The sequence below is a fragment of the Schistocerca nitens genome, chromosome 2 (genome assembly GCF_023898315.1).
Source record: "Schistocerca nitens isolate TAMUIC-IGC-003100 chromosome 2, iqSchNite1.1, whole genome shotgun sequence".
Taxonomy (NCBI): Eukaryota; Metazoa; Arthropoda; class Insecta; order Orthoptera; family Acrididae; genus Schistocerca; species Schistocerca nitens.
Window position 1 is genome coordinate 832,197,923 of NC_064615.1, and position 19,900 is coordinate 832,217,822.

Consider the following 19,900-nt stretch of genomic DNA (forward strand, 5'->3'; position numbering starts at 1 on the left):
TTCAGTACCACTGTCAGATTTACTAATGGGTAATAAAGGTCATTTTTTCGTCTAGTGCTATACGTTCTGCTATCGCTATTCTTCTCAAATTATGATAGATTATTTATTATGAGTTTCATTAGCAAATATATATATTTTTGATGGTGCAGTTGAAATGCCGAATTCCTTGAAGAGGTACCTACATGACAACAGCGGGTGAACAGCACATATTATTCTCACTACTATTGTTTTTGCAGTCTATAGTTTCTTTCTGAGTCGTCAGTTAACCCAGAAAATTATTCCAGAAGACATGGAAATATGCAAAGTAAGTCAGCAAGTTGATTCGTTTGTTTTCAAGACTGGCAGTTATACAAAGAGAAAAAGTAGCTGAAATTAATTGTTTGAGAATTCCAGTTCAATACACATACCATAAAATTCCGAGCATTCTTCCATATTTACTGACTCAGTTGTTATGGCTATTTGTTTTCATACTTGAATATAGCATGTTTTCTAAAAATTTATAGATACCTCATTTTCAGAGAACCGGTATACAATTCTTTGATTTATGAAATATAGTAACTCTTACAACTATAATGCTGCAAAAGAAACAGTGTTTATTAAAATCAGAATCCTGTTCGTGAAAGCCGTCAGCTCGGCTCTTGTAGTATCTGACGTCATGTACACCACTGTGTTGAAATGCCACCACAGAGAAAAAAAATCACTTGTCTGTTAAGTCCGGCAACTATGTTGACCACGCAACAAGTCCTGCTCTACTTACCCAAATGTTTCAGTATAGTAATACTTAGCTGTCAGACGCTCAGGACAAAAGCGCTCCACGTAAGCCACACCTGGACAATGTGAGAATTTCCAGAAACGCTCAGAAGGCGGACGGGTGCAGTATAACTGAAGTGGTCGCTTTGTTCTAAAAGGGCTGTCCCATTTAAAATCTAACAGCACAAGCACGCCGCCGGATCCGGAGCACCTTAAGCACTCGAGAGAGCTGGAATGAAATTTTCACTCTACAGCGGAGTGTACGCTGATATGAAACTTACTGGCAGATTAAAATTGTGTGCTCTACCGACTGAGTTACCCCCGTCTTCGCAACCTTAATTCTGCCAGTGTCTCGTCTTCTACCTTCCAAACTTCACAGAAACTCTCCAGCGAAACTTGCAGAACTAGCACTCCTGGAAGAAAGGGTATTTCGGAGACATGGCTTAGCCACAGCCTGGGGATGTTTCCCGAATGAAATTTTCATCCTGCAGCGGAGTGTGCGCTTATATGAAGCTTCGCAGGAGAACTTCTGTGAAGTTAGGAAGGTAGGAGACGAGGTACTGGCAGAATTGAGGCTGACAGGGCCGTGGCTTATGCTTGGATAGCTCAGTCGCTAGAGCACTTGCCCGCGAAAGGCAAAGGTCCCGAGATCGAGTCTCGGTCTGGGAAAAGTTTTAATCTGCTGGGAAATTTCACTCGAGTGAACTGTTGCAGACATTCGCGTTGCAAGCAAGCGGGCTTGTTGTTCGACTGCAGTCTCCTTGACGACTCAGGAGCGCAGAAAGGCACTTGAAGGAATTCTCACCTGTTTTCATAAGAACACTCAGCGTGCAAGCCGCAAGGAACCTGCAACCGAAGGTGAGAAATGATACTTCACGGCATGAGGAAAGTGTGAGAATTCACAAGTTACTTGCCAGCTGCCGCAAGGTCGAAAATTTTTGGGCGTTATATGAAGACTTGTAAGTGTCGTTATCGAGTGTCGATTGTTCGTTGGATGAGATTGCAAATTGGACTCACAGATGATAAAGACGGTAAGATGGGAAACTCAGTGCCCTGAAAGACAGAGTGGAGAAAAATGAACAAATCTGCAAGCAGGGGCAGCAGGTGGGTTATCAAAATGTACCAGTGAGAGCAGTCAGATGGAGTTCAGTGAGTATCAGAGCAGTCTGCTGTAGATCATGGAGTATCAGTCGATCAATGAGTAATCAGAGAGCAATGACGGCTCAGTGGTGTATTTCCCGACTGATGTCTCAATCGAGCGTCATGCTTAAGTGATTTGCGTGTTGTTTCCCACAAAGCGTTCTGACTTTACCTTCTGGAGGCTTATCAGCTTATTGTCAACACATTCAGACCCTAAGTCGGATCCTTGAATTCATTCCGACGTGTACTGTTACTTTGTGACATCTTCATTTTCTCTCCCACGTCAGATAGTCTTTCTTGCGGTGTGACGTCTGTGATCTGAAGGAAATTTGTAGAAATGAATAAAAAAGACGATGGCAAGATGATCCATTAGTATCTTATTCGCATAATGCTTTCAACCAAATGAATAGAAAAACGCTTTAACAACTTATGATTTAAACTAAAGAACTGAAAATTGTCATTAGAAATCATTACTTGAAATAAATGAAAAATGCAGAGCGCCTCATAATATTGGCTTGTTCCAGTATCTTGAGAATAATAAACACAAAAAAATACATTAGACTATAACAACAATACTTCACTCTGTAATTGAGTATGGCTTGGCCATGAGTGTCTTACTATAACTTCTGACGTTCAAGACTCAGCGAGCCCAACGAAATGTTACCTGTTACTTTTCTCTTTTTTCAATTCTGGCAACGATGTGTTTGTATAAAAGGTGTCGAGTTCCATCTCGATTTGCATTTCTCAATAAACTCCAGATTTCGCTACAAATGGCTGTAATCTCAGTTTGATGGCCAGAGTAAAGTGAGAACTACGCACAAGTAATAATGTGCGAAAAAACGGAAAACCACTGATTTAAAAAGGACCATGCTAAGTTAAACATAACTGTCCTTTGACTAAGGATTCCTACTGAATGTTCTGCAGAAAGTACAGTATTTGTCAAGATATAACAGTACTGATATGAATTCGACAAATTTCTGGTACAGACGAAAATGAATGTAATGGACAAGACTATCGTAGAGAATAACTGAAAATACTACAGTCAAAGATCTATCTGCTGAAATAGTATTCAAAGAAGAAGTTAAGTCAAAGTAGATTAATCGTGTATTAGAAAGAGTGAACTGAAATACGGCATATCAAGAAAAGACATAAAGTTCTCGACCTCCCTAGTTGTCGCAAAACAAGTCAAAGACGAAGAAAGTTTAAAATTTTCTATCGGTTAACGGGAGAGTTGATATAAATAAAAACTAGGTTTTTAGAAAATGGGTCAGAACGAGAAAGATAGAAGAAAGAGTCTAAGAAGCTGTCAGAGGACATTAATTTCAAACTTAGACAAATAAATTAAAGAATATTGGGCCATATTTTTAAATGGAATCAAAGATAACCTACAGGATGCAGGAATAAGGGAAAAAAGTAAAACACCTGAATTAAAAAGGACATAGGCCTTGAAAAACTGAACACAGATCAATCGAGAAAACAGGTGGAAGTTGTGTGGAACTATGAAAAAAATAGGCAAAATATACAAACTGAGTAGTCCATGCGCAAGATAGACAACATCAAGGTTGATTTCAGCTCAGGAGCGCCGTGGTCCCGTGGTTAGCGTGAGTAGCTGCGGAACGAGAGGTCCTTGGTTCAAGTCGTCCCGCGAATGAAAAGTTTATTTTCTTTATTTTCGCAAAGTTATGATCTGTCCGTTGGTTCACTTACGTCTCTGTTCAGTGTAATAAGTTTAGTGTCTGTGTTTTGCGACCGCAAAACCGTGCGATTAGTTGACGAAAGGACGTGCCTCTCCAATGGGAACCGAAAACATTTGATCGCAAGGTCATAGGTCAACCGATTCCTCCACAGGAAAACACGTCTGATATATTCTATACGACACTGGTGACGGCATGTGCGTCACATGACAGGAATATGTTGTCGACCCACCTAACTTGTACACTTGGCGAATGGGTAAAAAGATTCTTCTACCTTGCCCGAGTTAGGATGATAATATACAGTCATCCTTGTGGATGTGATAATCACTCCCAAAAAAGTGATGAAAACATAAGAGTTTGTCACATAAACTGCAACAAATGCATACAACAGTTTCACAGTCGCACAGTTTTTCCTGTGCTCTGTCAAAACATATGTTTTTAACGTTTTCAGATTTTTCCGTGTGTAGATCGTCAAATCCTGCATATGTCCAAGCAAATCTGAACATGTCCTGGAATTTTGGAGAGCGAAGTTGATTATGTGTGAGTGCCTGACCTTTGATAATTGTCTGAAAATAAAAAATTAAACTTTTCACTCGAGGGGAGGCATGAAACAAGGACCTATCATTCCGCAGCTGCTCACGCTAACCACGGGACCACGGCGTTCTGGAGTTCACGTTATCCTTGATGTTGCCCATCTTGCGCATGGACTACTCAGTTTGTATATTTTGTTTATTTTTTTCATAGTTCCAGACAACTTCTTCCGGTTTTCTCGATTGATCTGTGTTCAGTTTTTCAAGGCCTATCCACTGTGCCAACTTATAACTAAATCTGAGGGGGGGTGCGATGGGGAGGTTCCTTTGTTAGTAAGGGGTACGATTACAAATAATGCTCTTAGTAAGGGGTACTCTGTACATTGTTGTTACTGAGAAGATAGTTCTCCTAAGATAACGAGATACGTGACCATTGCAGCGAACGCAGAGACCAGCAGTCGGCGGTCCAGTGTGACAAATCCAGCGGCGGTGAAGCGGAGTGGCGGGCTGTGGAGTGTGAGCTGCAGAAAGGCTTCCACATCGGCACATCTGAGATCTGACGTTACCACGGCCCTCAGCAGGAACACGCCGGTGGCTGCCGCCTCGTCGGCGGTCGCAGCACAACTCAGCACCACCGACAGCAGTTTCAGCGTGTGGAAGGCGAACCACAGTGCTGAGACGGCCGGCTGCTGGCTGTAGGAGAACTCGACGATCGAGCGGGGCTTCACGGTCATCATGAGGACCTCGTAAGCGCTGCACGTAGCGCCGCACACGCAGTAGGTGACGTCGAAGGCCATCGACCATCCGAAGTGGCTCTGGAGAAACTCGGCGGCGCGCGCCAGGGCCACATGGGCTTCTCGCAGCTGCCGCAGTTTTCTTGCTGGCGCCAATCGTCTCGAGGTTCCACACAGCAGCCCACGCATTTCTGAGTTGCACGGCAGCGGCAGTGATAAACGGAGATCGGCGTTGAGACTGCAGAACCTTTGTCGCAGCTCCAGCACCATAATCACGAACTGCATCGTCACCAACGACTTGCAGAATTCTTCGATCGCGAACAACATCCAAATATATGGCTCCTGGTAGCCTTGATTCATCGTCACCCAGACGGCGACTACCATCGCACAGTGCATGACGAAGAGGACATCTATCAACATTTTTACTATTTTTGATTTAACTCTCACGAGTCGCCGATCTGCGACCTTCAGTGCTTCAATGAACGACAAAAGCCCTCTTAGTCTGCCAGAAGCACATACGGCGAACATCAACAACAGTTTTATTCTTCCCGTAAATTCCAGTGCAAGATACGTAACTGGGGCGAATACTGAGACACGCAGGTACAAGCGAATACGATTGTACGAAAGTGATGAAGCTATGATCGCTGTAACGATGAACCAGAGAGTAGCAACAGGCCGAAACTGCTTTCTGCATATCTTCTTCTGCTCCAGGCAGTGAGCTTTTGCATACGTTTCCCATCGCAGTGGCGCCAGTCCAAATGCTTGCCATATTGTAAACACTGGTCTGGTGACGAACCAAAAATCGACTACCTCTTTTTCAAATGACATTCTCCTCTTTGTGGCTGAAAAGCGACTTCCCACCGACGAAATTCCAATATCCCGGTCAGTGGAATTCTTGTTGTACAATATGCTGCTGACGTCTGTTGTTTTGTCTTTATATGACCCTGTTTTTAAGGCAGGTTCAGGGTGTTAGCATTAGACACAACTGAGGCGCTTTATGCAGACGGTTTCATTTGCTGAATGGGCTACACACATTGTGACTGAAGAGAATACAAGATGAAGCTCTTCAGCCTTAGTATACTCATCGCTTAGTGTTACTCCTGAACACTTGTAAGACGGGCGAGCAGCACTTTCATTAACACTTTCTAAAAGTTAAACAGGAGCATCTAATCTCAACACAATGACGAAACGATTCCATTATATTGACTACTACTTGCTTTTGTTCCTTTTGTTCAGGATTGCTTCTCAGAAGTAAAGGTAAATGGCACACAGATGACATATAATCGCTAAAAGATGATAATCCTTTCTAGTACTGTACTCAAAACTGGTCGAGGGCATCGTTACTTGAAGTAACTCCTGAATTCAATAAGCAGCGAACTTTGTCAATAAACAAATCAATATAACGTATCTCAGAGACTCACGTCAGAGTACATACAATTGCGTTCGATTCTATTTCTGTTACACGTTCGCACTGCCACCCAAATACAGACTTGGAGTTTCAAATGTCGTCAAAGAGAAAAAGAGAACGTGTTAAATTGGATATTCTCATTACGGCACAATTCCGTTTCTGATTATGCGGAATAGAGATAATTGATAACTTCCTATGCAGACAATAGTGAACTCTTTCGCTTTGCATTGAATATCCCCCACAGAAGCAGACATTTTATAATAATCAAAGTACCATGGATCTTTTTACAGCGATGATGTTGCTGAGAGATATATTTGGTGGACAATGGTATAGGAGAATTTGTTATCTCTCCGTGTGTTGAAAAGATCCTCTTCACGGTTGATTCCTATTACATTGTCAGGAAGTAAATGTAATACTCATTGTGTTTCTCTAGCGCCTCTTTCAGGATTATAATATTATGTTTACACCTCCTTCTTTTCGTGAGGCCTCAGCGTACTTTTCTAATGATAGGCTGAGCTATTTTGCCAAACCTTCCGTGTCTTTGCAGCCATCATTTAAGAATAATGTTCCAAAAGGTGTCTACTGCATAGACGAGTCATAGTAATTATTGTCAGTGGTGTTGAGAAACAGCCGAAATCACTAAAACTGAACAAGAGACTGGTCTCGATGGAGTCCCTATCACGTTCTACACAGAAACTGTGACTTCGCTCCTCTTGTAATCGCACATTACTCGAACAAAAAACTGTATTAATAAGTTAGAAGGAAAGCACAGGTTACATTTGTCTAGGAGAGTAGCATATCTGCAAAGTGATCGACAACACTGTCATCCAGTATTGCCGGTATCAATCTGTTAAGGAATGTTAGAACATGTTTAGAGCTCAAGCATAAACCGATGTCTCGAACAGAATGGCTTCTTCCAAGCCAAGCATCAATCTTATTAGGTTATCTAATCTTATGTTGTAAGTTTAACACAATACAACAAGTGTTACTTTTAGAAACTGTGTGTTCTTAGTCCAGAGTAACTAATGGCACACAAGCACATCAACTTCATTCATCCAGTGTTTGAGAGTGAGAGTACTTAGCGACTTTAAGCGTAATTTCAATTTTTTCGTAATCTTTTTGCACTTACATACTTTAATGGAAATAGATAACACATTAATTCATTTGTAAACTAATTAACTGTTGAAGCTGTTTTACATGTGGGAGTTTGAATTTTTATATAATTAGAGTTTTCTTGTTAGAACTAATCTACATAATACTTTTGCATTTTCTCACTTCTTTATATGTCCTTGTAGAAAAGAATAACCTGTACAGCGATTATTTGTACTCACAGCCACAGAAATCGTTTGCAAGTGGAGTTCTGTGTATGAAGAAATATACTTGCTGTGGCATCTGGTAAAGAATGAAGCATTATTTCGAAGGTAAGTTCAGAAAGAAGAAAAACAATTTTAGCATTTGTTGTTTATCTTTTTCATCATGACACTGTTTTTGAGCTCAGCTACTCTCAATTCAGTGCTGAATGTTATTTATCTAGGTCGTTTAAGGCATATTTTAGGATTATGTTTTGAAATATAACCAGTCAATTTCTTTTACACTCCTTATCTTCTTTGTTTTCAGTTGTCAGTTGACAAAATACTACTGCGACTCCTTGCTGTATCTGTCATTAGCACACATAGTCTTTAGTTAACATTAAAGAATATTTCCTGTTTAGATGGAACTACAGTCTTCTGTTATTTATTTTAGTGCTACTTTTACCAAAATCAGATTGGCTTTCTCAGTAACTGAAATAAACTACTTGCACAAATGCAAAATTTTTAAGATAGAGCACTGTGCTCCTCATAAACTTACAATATCTCTTCCAATATGACTTGAACATATTCATGCTACAAATGTATTCCGTAAAACTGGTGAAATATTTCAAATTCTGCCTTTAAACAGCAAATGGGACACACAGAACGAAGCAAACGTTTTTGACATGAATTAGGGAACAATTTACAAGCTTCTAAACTCCGACTTCTGCACAGGCATTTTTCTATAAAATTAGTAATACATTTAAACTAAGAAATATGATGTATAATTCATATAAATGTAATGTAAGTGTACAATTAGTTGACTGTAAAAGACATAATTTGAAGAATAAGAAAAAGGAACATGTCTTAAATGGATGAAATAGGCAAAACACTAGCAGCAAAATATAATAGGCCCCACATTAATTGTAGAAATAACAAGTAAAGACTTACATACAAAATATTTCAGATCCATATGGAGATCTATTACAACTCATTCAGGTACAGTTGATATAAATATATCAAATCATTCTGGTTCATATTGGATTCATTACTATAGATATAATAACAGCTGTTTTTTAAAATTTCTTTGCAGGTAACATTTCTAAAAGTTTTATCTAATTTATAGAATTAGGTATCTTCGTTTAGCACTTGCAGCCAGTATGAAATATGGGTTCATAGATTTGACCAAAAATGTGCTTTAGACTTTGATACTATTATTAGTTCAACATAATTAAAATTTTTGGACATAAATCCATTTAATAACTAATTCTAAAATCAAATACTGATCTAGTTGGAAACAAATTTTTTAAAATTTCAAATATTTAATGTCTGACCATTAACAAAGATAACCAAGTGTTCATAAATGCAAAAGTAGTATGAAAGTCAGAAAGCTTCTAAATTTTTACTTTCCAGAATTGTATGTTTAACTCATTTTGATAATACCTGCAATATTGTCATGATCATATTAAAATGGTACCATGGAATACCAAAGACACTGAAATCTTAAAACTATATTCCAATGAATGCAGACTTTTTATGTATGCGACTGACACTTATTTACTTACTTTCCCAGCATAGTGAGGTCATTTGTGGTTGGTTTGGAACCAGTCACTACAAACTTGCAGAACAGCTACTTTAAAAAAAAATCAATATATGAGAATGGGGCAACTGAAAGTAAGAAAATAGAAAAATACCTAAACTACTGTGAGGCAGTCCTCTACACAGTACAATAAATGGGCCACACAAAAGCTTTTCAACAAAGATTTGGAAGTCTGCAAGTTGTGATCCACATCATTCAGTATTGCTAGAAAATGAATGTGGATAATACAGTATGTCTTACTACATAATCCTTAAGAAAGTTTATGTAAATGCACTTCATTTTTCTGACAGAGGTTTGGCAGAAGTGTTGCATAATTGCCTGGCCTGTATCTTTTTCCCTGGCTAAGGACATTCAGTGTGACATGACAGAATAGAAAAAGCCAAAAGAAATGACCATTTGTACTTTAGTCTCACTGACTGTATAGATTCTCTTATAGGAAAAACAATGTATTGTAAGCCAATAAGTCAGAAACAATAGTTGCATCATAAGAATTAAATACAAAAATTTCATATCTCTTTGAAAGCCTAATTAGTCACATTCAAGTGCATTGCGATAGTTGTGTTTAAGACTATGTTAACACTGAGTACATGTACATGCACAGTGAATAAAAACATAATAAAATTACCATAAATCTATACAGGATATATGTTTTGATTATGAGAGGAGTGTATAGTGATACAACTGCACCTTGCTGCATTTAAAGCTATAATTTAAACCTGGAACAGAGTATATATACGAAAGTAAATAATTACAAAGACATTAATGAACTTGTCAGGGTATTGCCTACTGTAAGTTCCGTATGGCTGTTTGACATATTCTTTTGTTAAATGAATGTCTCACAATTTATTACAAATGTTTATGAATAACAATAGTAAAACAATTAAAAAAATTTAGTCAATTTGAACTTCAGAAGCAGTGTGTGGAAGACACTGCTGACGTTACACAATGTAACTGCATTGCCAATACAGCTTTATGGGTGTGACTCTTTCGTACCGATAAAACCGAAACGATCATTAATCTTACATGTGGCTAATGAAAGGTGGGATAAATATTAGAAACAGGAAAATATCAAACCGAACTACGAACATTTGACCTGAAATAAGAGAGGATAACACCAGGAAAAAGGGAGTATGTGGCAGGAAAGATAGATGGACCTGGGGATACAAACCGAACGTGGATGGTGCAAGGGTGGATTATTTAAGAAGAGGTGTTCACAAATATGTTAATGGAAAAGAAGTCAGAAAAATATAGTTCTTGATTCCAATACTGGTGTTGTTGATGTTAATGAAGATGGTATCTGTGGATGACTCTGTCCAGAATACAGTGTTGGTTTCCAACTTATGGCAGATCCTTATTTGCGTTGTTCATCTAGTCAGGTATCGCACATAAGGATTAGTTTATTTAGCTGCCTTTATATAAAAGGTCCAATAAAACTTCACAGAAACACAGCAAACGTCTTACTAGAACCATAGCTTTTTTGGATATGATGTATATAAAGAACGAAATATTAGTTCAATATTATCAATGCTTTCAGATACCATGACAAGTTCACTATAGTTTTAATAGTGACAATATTATCTCTCCTCTCAAACATATATTTGTTTTAGGTACCAAACAATTGTCATAGGAATAAATGCAGGCAGATACCTAAAGTGCATTATGCATGACTGTAGAGAGAATTGTCTCTCCTCTGTCTTTGTTTCTCTTTCTCAAAAATGCATTTCTTTTAGATATACTAGCAAGATTTAGATATATTAACAATCGAAATACGTGTAAATGGTAATCTACATAAGGACAGAAAGATGAAAGTTGAAATTGTATTAGAAGAATTTCTTGTGAAATACAACTTGTGTTGACCACTAGGTTGCAGATAATATGAATAAATAAATGATTGGTATCGGAAACTGAATTGAATTGTCTCCCATGGAGAGAAACCACGATGTTTGAAGGATATTGTCGTACTGAAGGTCGAAGTCTATTACAGAATTCCTCCAGAAAACCGAATCTATGAAAATTGAAAGATACGACTTTGTGCGCTTGCTACTGGAATTTCTTCACAGCTGACGACATCACTAGAATGCTGACCATTACTAGGGTTGCAATGGCGGGCTGCAGTAAGCCATCACGCATGACGCCAAATCACTGTGGCCAAAACCATTGTTAAGTGACTCTGCAACAAGTAGCAGCAAAAAAGTCGCCAAGACACCATTTATACGCGTCGATCGAGCTGGTATGGGATCCATCATACACTCTGTCCATTCAGCCACCATGCAGCTGGATTATACATTAGCTGAGCACGCGCTGGTCAGTTGTCGTTCGTTAATGCCACACGTTCGTTGAGGCCCGGAGTCTGATGCTATCATACTAGAGACCACACAAAATACCATGGCTGGTAGATGCGCAGATGGCAGGGCACGCATGGGGAGAGCGGTAATGGTGGGACTATAGACAGAAGCTGTAGGGGAAATGCCGAACACTGGAGGGGAAGAACCATTCTAAACTCAAGCCTACACTCACATTTTTCGTAAATATTAAGCAGGGTTTGGTGACCATTCAAAAGTATCTGTCACCTCTGCTTTAGTTACTGTCTAGAAGGAATTCCACCGAAAACCCAGCGATTTATTTTCTCCTGGCTTGCTAACCATTTGTAAATTTCAGAGAAGTGTCATGAGTGGCGAACTTTGAGTAAAACCTACATATCTCTCTTGTTTCCATGATAAAATTTACTTATTTTGCCAACGCACAGCGGAGTTTACATAGTCTCAGCTCACCAGCATGTGCAGATGCAATTGCAAGAGAGTTCTGAAACAGTGGTTTATTATGTTTATTAAGTGAGGAACTGAGGAAAAATAAGGTCAGTATCTTATGAAAAAGCATATCCTCGGTACAACATAAGCGTGTAATGTCTTCACTTACATTGTTTCAAAACCCATAACGTTTCTTGTTTCACCGGGTATCGATAGCACTTCAGCAAAAGTTACATTCTTTCATCGTAAAAGTCTGTAGCTAGTGGAGTAACACGGTAGATAATGAAGTTTCGCATTGTAACCATACGACAAAACACTCTCCTCTTTGCATGCCATAATTCACCAAAATCTCATTTTGGTATTTAAAACCGTTTATGAAGTATGAGATATGTTGTGGATATTTCACTCTGGCTTTACTGCTGGAGCGGCGCAATCGCAAATGAGTGTGTTATGTCGGATTAATTTTCTCGTGATTAGTGACAGGTACTCCACCCAAGTCTAAAGAAAAATTCAAAATTTTATATATTCCATACGCAGCAACATATTATGTAATATGCACCAGTTGAAAAATCATAGCGACCCCTATTCTTCAACGCAAACTTTTTCGAATTTCACGCAGTGTCTTACTTACATGTAAATATCATAATAACTACGACGATTAACGAAATAATGGGCACATCATAATGAATTTGACATATAAAGATACAAGTAAAGGAAAAAAGAAATTTTTTCACTGAATAGTTGTCGTGAAATCGTTTGAGAAAGATTTTGGGGAGTGCGCGTCGATTGTGTCATCGGCGACTGGCTGAAAGGTGGTAGACATAGTCGACCTCCCCTTCTGAACTAACGAATGAGATGGCCAACGCTTTGGACGAAAATTGGTCACTGTGCATCAGTCACCGTATCCTGTGCGGACTCTACCCCGAATCACCATCATCCCAAAAGTAAAATCACATACTGCAATGCTGAACTCTTCCGTGCAATGTGGCCATGAAAGTCAGCTACAGCTGAGACAGCAGCAGCTGAAGTCTCGGTAACGGTGCTCTGACATACCACCATCACTTCTCTCTGTTTGGTCTGGGAGTTGCAGCAGGATGTGAAGGCCTGTTAATATCCAGCAACGTAATGAAGCATGTGTTGTTAATAAAAGTGTTCGATATAGTTACGACCATCTTGATGACTGGAGCCTGACCTCCATGACCACCATCAGAGCATGAAATGTCTGGTCAGGGAACGAACAAGACGTCCTGGCCAACAGAGTAGTAGCTTCCCATCCCTCCACTAATGGACATTCAAATTGCAACTTCAACAGTTCCAGTAACACAGTGGAGTAGTAGTGTAAGTTTGGTTAACACAACCACCTTAGAAGGAAGTCACTTTCAGATTGTATTACTAGTGATAGTGATATAAGATGTGTATTTGCAGTGTGAGTAGTATTTTATTTTAAAAAAAATTAAAATACGTGCTCCCTGATAGCCATGTATGAACAAGAGAACATATAGGCCAGGGCTTCCCAACCTTTTCAGCTGGCGGACCCCTTCTTCAGTCGAAAATCCATGGCGGACCCCTAGTCAGTCAAGAGCACAGTAACTTCAAATTTCAGAGCGAAACCCATGGGAACTGAAAGCTTCTTAATGCAGGTGCCATGTTCCCAATGGCCCCCCCCCTCCCACCCCCCCCCTCCAGTATCAATAGTCTTTGGTTTAGAGATGAATGAAAACAACTTGAAATTATCGATCCCATTTGAATTCCCACTGTATCCAGACACTTACTAGTGGATTTACTCCCTTTGTTCGACACACTATAGCCTGAATAAAATTACTTGGTAATTGAAATTTCACACGATGGAGCTTTCTTCCTCCAAGAGCAATCAACGTCACGTCCAAACTGTTCGCTGTTGACAAGCTGTCGCTTATGGTCCGTTCACTTCCACTATTTGGCTACTGTTGTGTAAGGAGCATGCATATTTCGTAACAGTCTTGTTTGTGTGTGTGTGTGTGTGTGTGTGTGTGTGTGTGTTTGTGGTTTTTCGTGAAATCCGAAGAAAAATGTTCAAATGTATGTAAAGTGTTCCTTTGGTCGTCCTCCCTCCTCATTCATTTCAACTGGAAACTTCCCTTGTTGTGAAGGCGATGGAGAAACTGCAGTCTTCTTCAATGATCCTGACTTCAGCCACCGATCCATGTCAGAAGTAATAAACTGGTCAAAAATCGACTTATGAAACAGGTTGCACTGACAAGGCAAGTTTAACATTTAATTATGCCTGGGGCCGCGTATGTGCCAGCGAGCGCTGTGATTGGTCGACAAAGCTCGCTCCGCGCATGCGTAAAACGTTTCAGCGCAATTAGCGTCGTGAACCGGCGCACAAACGACCCCCGTATTGTTGCTAAACAGTCGATCAGAGAAGCCGCATTCTCCGGTACTAAACTGTGTATACGTTCTCACTTAGGAACCGCAAAGGCTGCTTGGGGATACGACCTGATGTAAAAGTACACGTTTTTCACACGGAAAAAAGGTGATGAATTTGATTTTCACATTTTTATTCAATAATTTTACTCATTATTTTACACGATTTGGTGAAAGGTGGCCGCGGACCCCCTAGAAAGGGCTGGCGGACCCCTAAGGGGTCCGCGGACCACAAGTTGGGAAGCCATGATATAGAACAACAGACATAAATTCAAATGTAATGTGTGAAAGGTAGGAAATAAGTTGTAGTAAAAAGACACTTTGTTGTATGAATCTGTACACTCGATTATTATTGGTTAGTTGTGGACTGAATAATGATGACGAGGTATGTAACGGTGACAGCAACTGCGGAAACCAGCAGACGGCGATCTATCTCGACGAATCCTGAGGCAGTGAAACGCAGTGGTAGACCCAACAACGCCACGCGCAGGAATGCGTCCATTTCGACAGACTGCCCAGATGGCAGCACTGGAAATCTCTGGAGGAGCACACCGGTGCGCACCGACTCGTTTTGAGCTGCTGCGCAGGACAGCGACAAAGCCACTAGCTTGAGGCAGTGGTAGGCGAGCCACAGAGTAGAAGCGCTCGCGGACTTACTGAGTTGTGGAAGCTCCGTGTCTTGTGAAAGGAACAACACTGTAATCACTTCGTATGTGCTGCAAGTGGCACCAAACATACACTGTGCAATATCGAAAGCGACCGGCAGCCCAAAGTGTTCCTCCAGTTGCTCGGCCGCGCGCCCCAAGGCTACAAACGCCATCTGCAGTTTATGCAGTTTTCTTTTAAATACAGCCGACTGTGGCGATACTCGCAGGACAGGGAAGTCAGAGTGGCACACCTCCTCTTCGAGGGACGCGTTGAGTCTGCAGAACCTCTTCCACAGCTTCAGGACCAGCAATACGAACTGGAGGAGCACCACTGAGTCCAGGAACCAACGAAAAATAAGGTGTATCAGCAGAATCATCCCACCAGAGCTTGAGTGCAGTCCGATCACACCACTCATCAGAGCAACGTTAATGAAGAGTAGCGAACTGCTGAATAGTGTGCTGCAACGTGTCTCCTTTAACGGAATACCATCATCTACGAACTGGAGCTCCTTTATGAATAATCGTAAACGATCAAGCCTCGTTGCAGCACATATCAAAAAGATCAACAGCTGCTTTCCATCTGTTATAGCTACAAAGAGGCAATATATGGCTGAAGACAAGTTGGGTAAGCTTCTGAATATTTGTATCATATAGTACCAGTAAATAACTGACACTAGCGCAGTTACAAAAAGCCAGAAAACAGAAGGCCATGCCACACTACACAAATTTCTTCGACTTTTCTTGCAGCCAAAGACTGGATTCGCCCTCTGTTCAATTGGAGCTAGCCCCAGTATAAGCCACACTTTATACAGCGGTGTCAAGATGAAATGAAACTTTACTATAGACTTTTGTCCTGGTATCATCTTTGTGGCTGTTTTATTTTTATAATTTCTTATTCTGTTATCCTGGTGAAGAATATCAATGGTAAAGCAATGCCACTAACCGCTATAGCGTTAGTGGAGCAGTTATTCTTCACCAACTTGGCTCTGCACACTGCGCGGTGGTTGCCACGGTTCTTCGCTTTTATGGATGCCTACATTAAGAAAATTAACTTTATTTCCCACTCGTACAGACAATTCAATTGAAACTGAGTAACGAGAATACCGACCTCCCTCCCATCCTACCACCGATTCCTTAAAGAATCGATCACTCATACATAAAACAGCTCTCCATTTTAATAAAAGCCAGTTTTTCACGTACCTCAATGATCATGACGTCATATCCCTGAACAATCTGACATAAAATTATTTTGCAAAACGATTCAGTGGAGGAACTGGAAACTGTCTGCAAAATGTGTTGCGATTGGAGTAGGTGGTAAAGAAGAAATAAAATAAAACGTCCGATATTAGGAGGAATAATTCCCGCAGAGGTTTCAGTTTATGTGCAAAGTGTGTTGGAAGTCACTAAGTGTTCTCATTCTCGCATAATGGATGAAGAGAGTCTTGGCAGTTTGTGCCCCGTGAGTTATGCAGTCTAGAGACACATACACAGTTCCTAACTCTGAAACTTCCCTTATTGTGTTAAACTTTTAACGAAAGATTATAGCTCTTAATGCATAGATTATGACAGGATTTCAAATTTTTAATTCGACAAATAATTATATGAAATACTGAAAATCAAATATTTGTTGCCCCTGGAAGTCGTTAGATACGTAGGCTGCAATTACCATTGGGTGACCATGTAGCTGTTTCAGCCATTTAGTAATATACTTAGCACTTTTAAATAACGTTACCCAGAAACGTTAGCTTTTCTGTTTCATTGCTGCTAAAGGAACAGATCCGTAATTCCCATTAACATGTTAGCTAAGGTTTCTTGCTGTCACCCAAGTTGAAAAAATTGGCGTCAGTTACGTCTTCATGTCTTTACCAACAGGAGATTCTCTGTTAGGGAATTTTCGCAAGTCGTTAGATGAAATGTTTTACAGATTATTGCCACCGCTGTCGGTGTTAGTGGTATTAACACGCATAGCGTTGTCATTAATCCAAAGACTGAGTTGAACATTGCAGTCTTTACTAACCATTAACCTATCGCAGGTGTCTTCTTGAACTGACGTACCTAGAAAATTACATGGAGGGGGAAAGGGAGGGGATGGAGCGAGTTATATTTGTTTTAACGAGGGCTGTAAACAACGGAGAGACTTGGAGAGTTCCACATCAACAAATTATTGTCAGAGATGAGATAAAACAGTTAAGTGACAGAAAATAGCGTAGAACAGACTGAAGCCTGAACCCTGTACATTTGGGTTTGTAATGGCACCCATCCACTTATAAGGGGCAGTCAACTGAAAATGGGGCAGATGGAAAAAAAAGTTAGTAAATTATCTTTTCAAAAGAAATCGCCGTGACATGTTAATACATTTATCCCAATTTGAAACAAGATATGTTGTCAAAGTTGTTTCCACCACGCTGTAGAAGTTTCGCTGGGAAGCCCTTACACACTCTTGATACAGAATGAAATTTTTACTCTCCAGCGGAGTTTGCATTGATATGAAATTTCTTGGCAGATTAAAACCGTGTGTCGGACCGAGACATGGAGTCGGGGCCTTTGCCTTTCCCGGGCAAGTGCTCTACCGTCTGAGCTACCCAAGCACGACTCACGACCCGTCCTCAGAGCCTTAATTCCGCCAGTACCTCGTCTCCAAATCTTCTCAGAAGCTCTCCTGCTTTTAGTCTGCCAGGAAGTTTCATCCTCCATGCAGTCCGGAACTCTCCCCATGCGATTTCCACATTTTTGGAGCCATTAAGAAAGACGTACGTGACTCTGTGGGCCCTAAACTTTCTGCTTGTGACGTGGGGATCGTTCTTGCTTCTCCTGGGTCTACTTCACGTGACACGTCGCCGAAATATCGCAGAACTTATTTTATGTTTCATGCGCCGAAATGGCTCCTCAACGTGAAACAGCAGGAAGTGACGTCACAAAACTAGTAGAACGCCACGTCAGCGTTAGCTATCTCGTCTAGTGTGCCGACGGCGGAGGAGGAGATTAGCGTTTAACGTTCCGTCGACAACGAGGTCATTAGGGACTGAGCACAAGCTCAGATTAGGGAAGGATGGAGAAGGAAAGCGGCTGTGCCCTTTCGAAGGAACCATCGTGGCATTTGCCTAAAGCGATTTAGGGAAATCAGATAAAATCTAAATCAGGATGACCGGACGCAGGTCTGAACCGGCGTCCTCCCGAATGCGAGTCCAGTGTGCTACTCTGCTCGATTCTCCCATTAGAGATACAAGCACGCAGATAATTGTCAATGGGGAAATGATTAGGATTTTTAGTAGATTGGCGAATGAGACAAGCAAATAGTCTTGTACAAAATCTTTATTAATTTCTACATATACATTTACATGCAACAAACTACCCTTTCTTTATGTTTCCATGGTGTAATTTTAATAGCATCCAGCTTTTTACTTCTAATTTAAATCTTCATTGGAGTTTTCTACTTCAGTCTCCGTTCAGTAAATTGGCTGGTACAAATGAAGGTATGTTCTCTAATTTCAATATGTATTTAATTTTTTCCTGTAAAATATCTGTTCTATGGTTTTAACAGTTAGTTCCGTTCCTTCCTGGAAATCTTCAACCCAGGAGCACATGGGGAGCATAATTTTACTTTTTATTTCCTGCCGAACACTATTGTTACAACGCTGCACGTCTTTCTGGGTGTACACTATCAACTCTTCTGCCACACATGCTTCTGGAATTTCCATATAGAATTTGAAGTTTACAGCTTTCCTTGTTATTCTATGGTTTTAAGCTACAGAGATGGTTGTTCTGTTGTTAGGTACACAACATTAAGTCTAGCTTATTTAGATACAATGTAACCATGCTTTTTAAGCAGATCCTGGTGGGAAGGGAGCTTTATAAACACATTTTTTTGTCCTTAAATGTATTAAACATGCTGCGATCCACCAGTTTCGGCCAGGAATACAACACATGGCTTGTTATCATAGCTGTTAACAGTAAATTCAGAATGTATTATATTCCCCAATTGTAACCAAATTTCGCCACACACTGTACCATCTACATCTACATGAATACTCTGCAGATCACGTTTAAGTGCCTGGCAGAGGGTTCATCGAACCACCTTCACAATTATCTATTATTCCAATCTCGTATAGCGCTCGGAAAGAACGAACACCTGTATTTAACGTAATATGCAAGCCTTGCTTGCTCATCTGCAATAGCTTCCTCTTTTTACAATTCCAGGTTAAGTGACAACTGTCTTCCCATATACTCCATATACTCTAGTTCTCGTTCGTTTCTTTCTTTTTTTTCCCTTCGATCTCGTCTACTTACAGTTTTCTTTTTCGTACACGCGCCACATTAAACGCCTTCAAAAGCATAATTTCTTTAATAGGGAATTTACCCTTTTTCTTAGCACTTGTGAAATAACATTGTTTATGGGTAGCAATCCTAATTCGGCGTTATCTATATCTGATGGTATCTGTTTCTCTTGCTACTGTGTGATACTTATATCGTCTTTGTTGGAGTCAGTGTTAAGAATCCCCATATGGTTTACAAGTAGATAATTGAAACTGGACGCACACAGAGCATAATTTGTAAGCCTATTAGCTGACACCACATGGATGTACAGTGGACACAATATAAATACTGTTTGTTAGAGCATACAACACTTAAACAGTATTTTACAGGGTCAGACACACGATCCATTCTGTAGTTGTATATTGTAGGCTCCATCCTCGTAATACCTTGTTGTTTAGCCAAGGATGACGTAAAAGCTTGTAGTAGTTACCTACTTGAACAAGTTAAAAATCTATGAGATGGTTACCGATAACTTTGTTCATGACTCGGCTTTTGATTTTTAGCAAATATCGTTACTCTGCAATTGGAGGTCATCCCCGTTAAAAAGTCAGTCCAAACTGTCTCATCATTGTACATAATTACATTACTGTTTCCCTGGAAATCACCTTCCATGCAGAAGTCGTGGTTTGACATTAAGAAGT

General features: G+C 40.2%; 2 protein-coding genes across 2 annotated transcripts; both read right to left on the minus strand.

Moving 5' to 3' along the window:
• Positions 1–4,503: 4,503 nt before the first annotated feature.
• Positions 4,504–5,232, minus strand: LOC126235366 (uncharacterized). The gene has a single exon (XM_049944089.1). The coding sequence runs from the start codon at positions 5,230–5,232 to the stop codon at positions 4,504–4,506; it is 729 nt and encodes a 242-aa protein (XP_049800046.1).
• A 9,415-nt stretch (positions 5,233–14,647) lies between these two features.
• On the minus strand, positions 14,648–15,808 carry LOC126235367 (uncharacterized). The gene has a single exon (XM_049944090.1). The coding sequence runs from the start codon at positions 15,806–15,808 to the stop codon at positions 14,648–14,650; it is 1,161 nt and encodes a 386-aa protein (XP_049800047.1).
• Between the last annotated feature and the right edge of the window lie 4,092 nt (positions 15,809–19,900).

Bases quoted from the DNA above. Each gene is read 5' to 3' on its own strand.
- LOC126235366 (XM_049944089.1), bottom strand. From the start codon at position 5,232: ATGGTAGTCGCCGTCTGGGTGACGATGAATCAAGGCTACCAGGAGCCA.
- LOC126235367 (XM_049944090.1), bottom strand. From the start codon at position 15,808: ATGATACCAGGACAAAAGTCTATAGTAAAGTTTCATTTCATCTTGACA.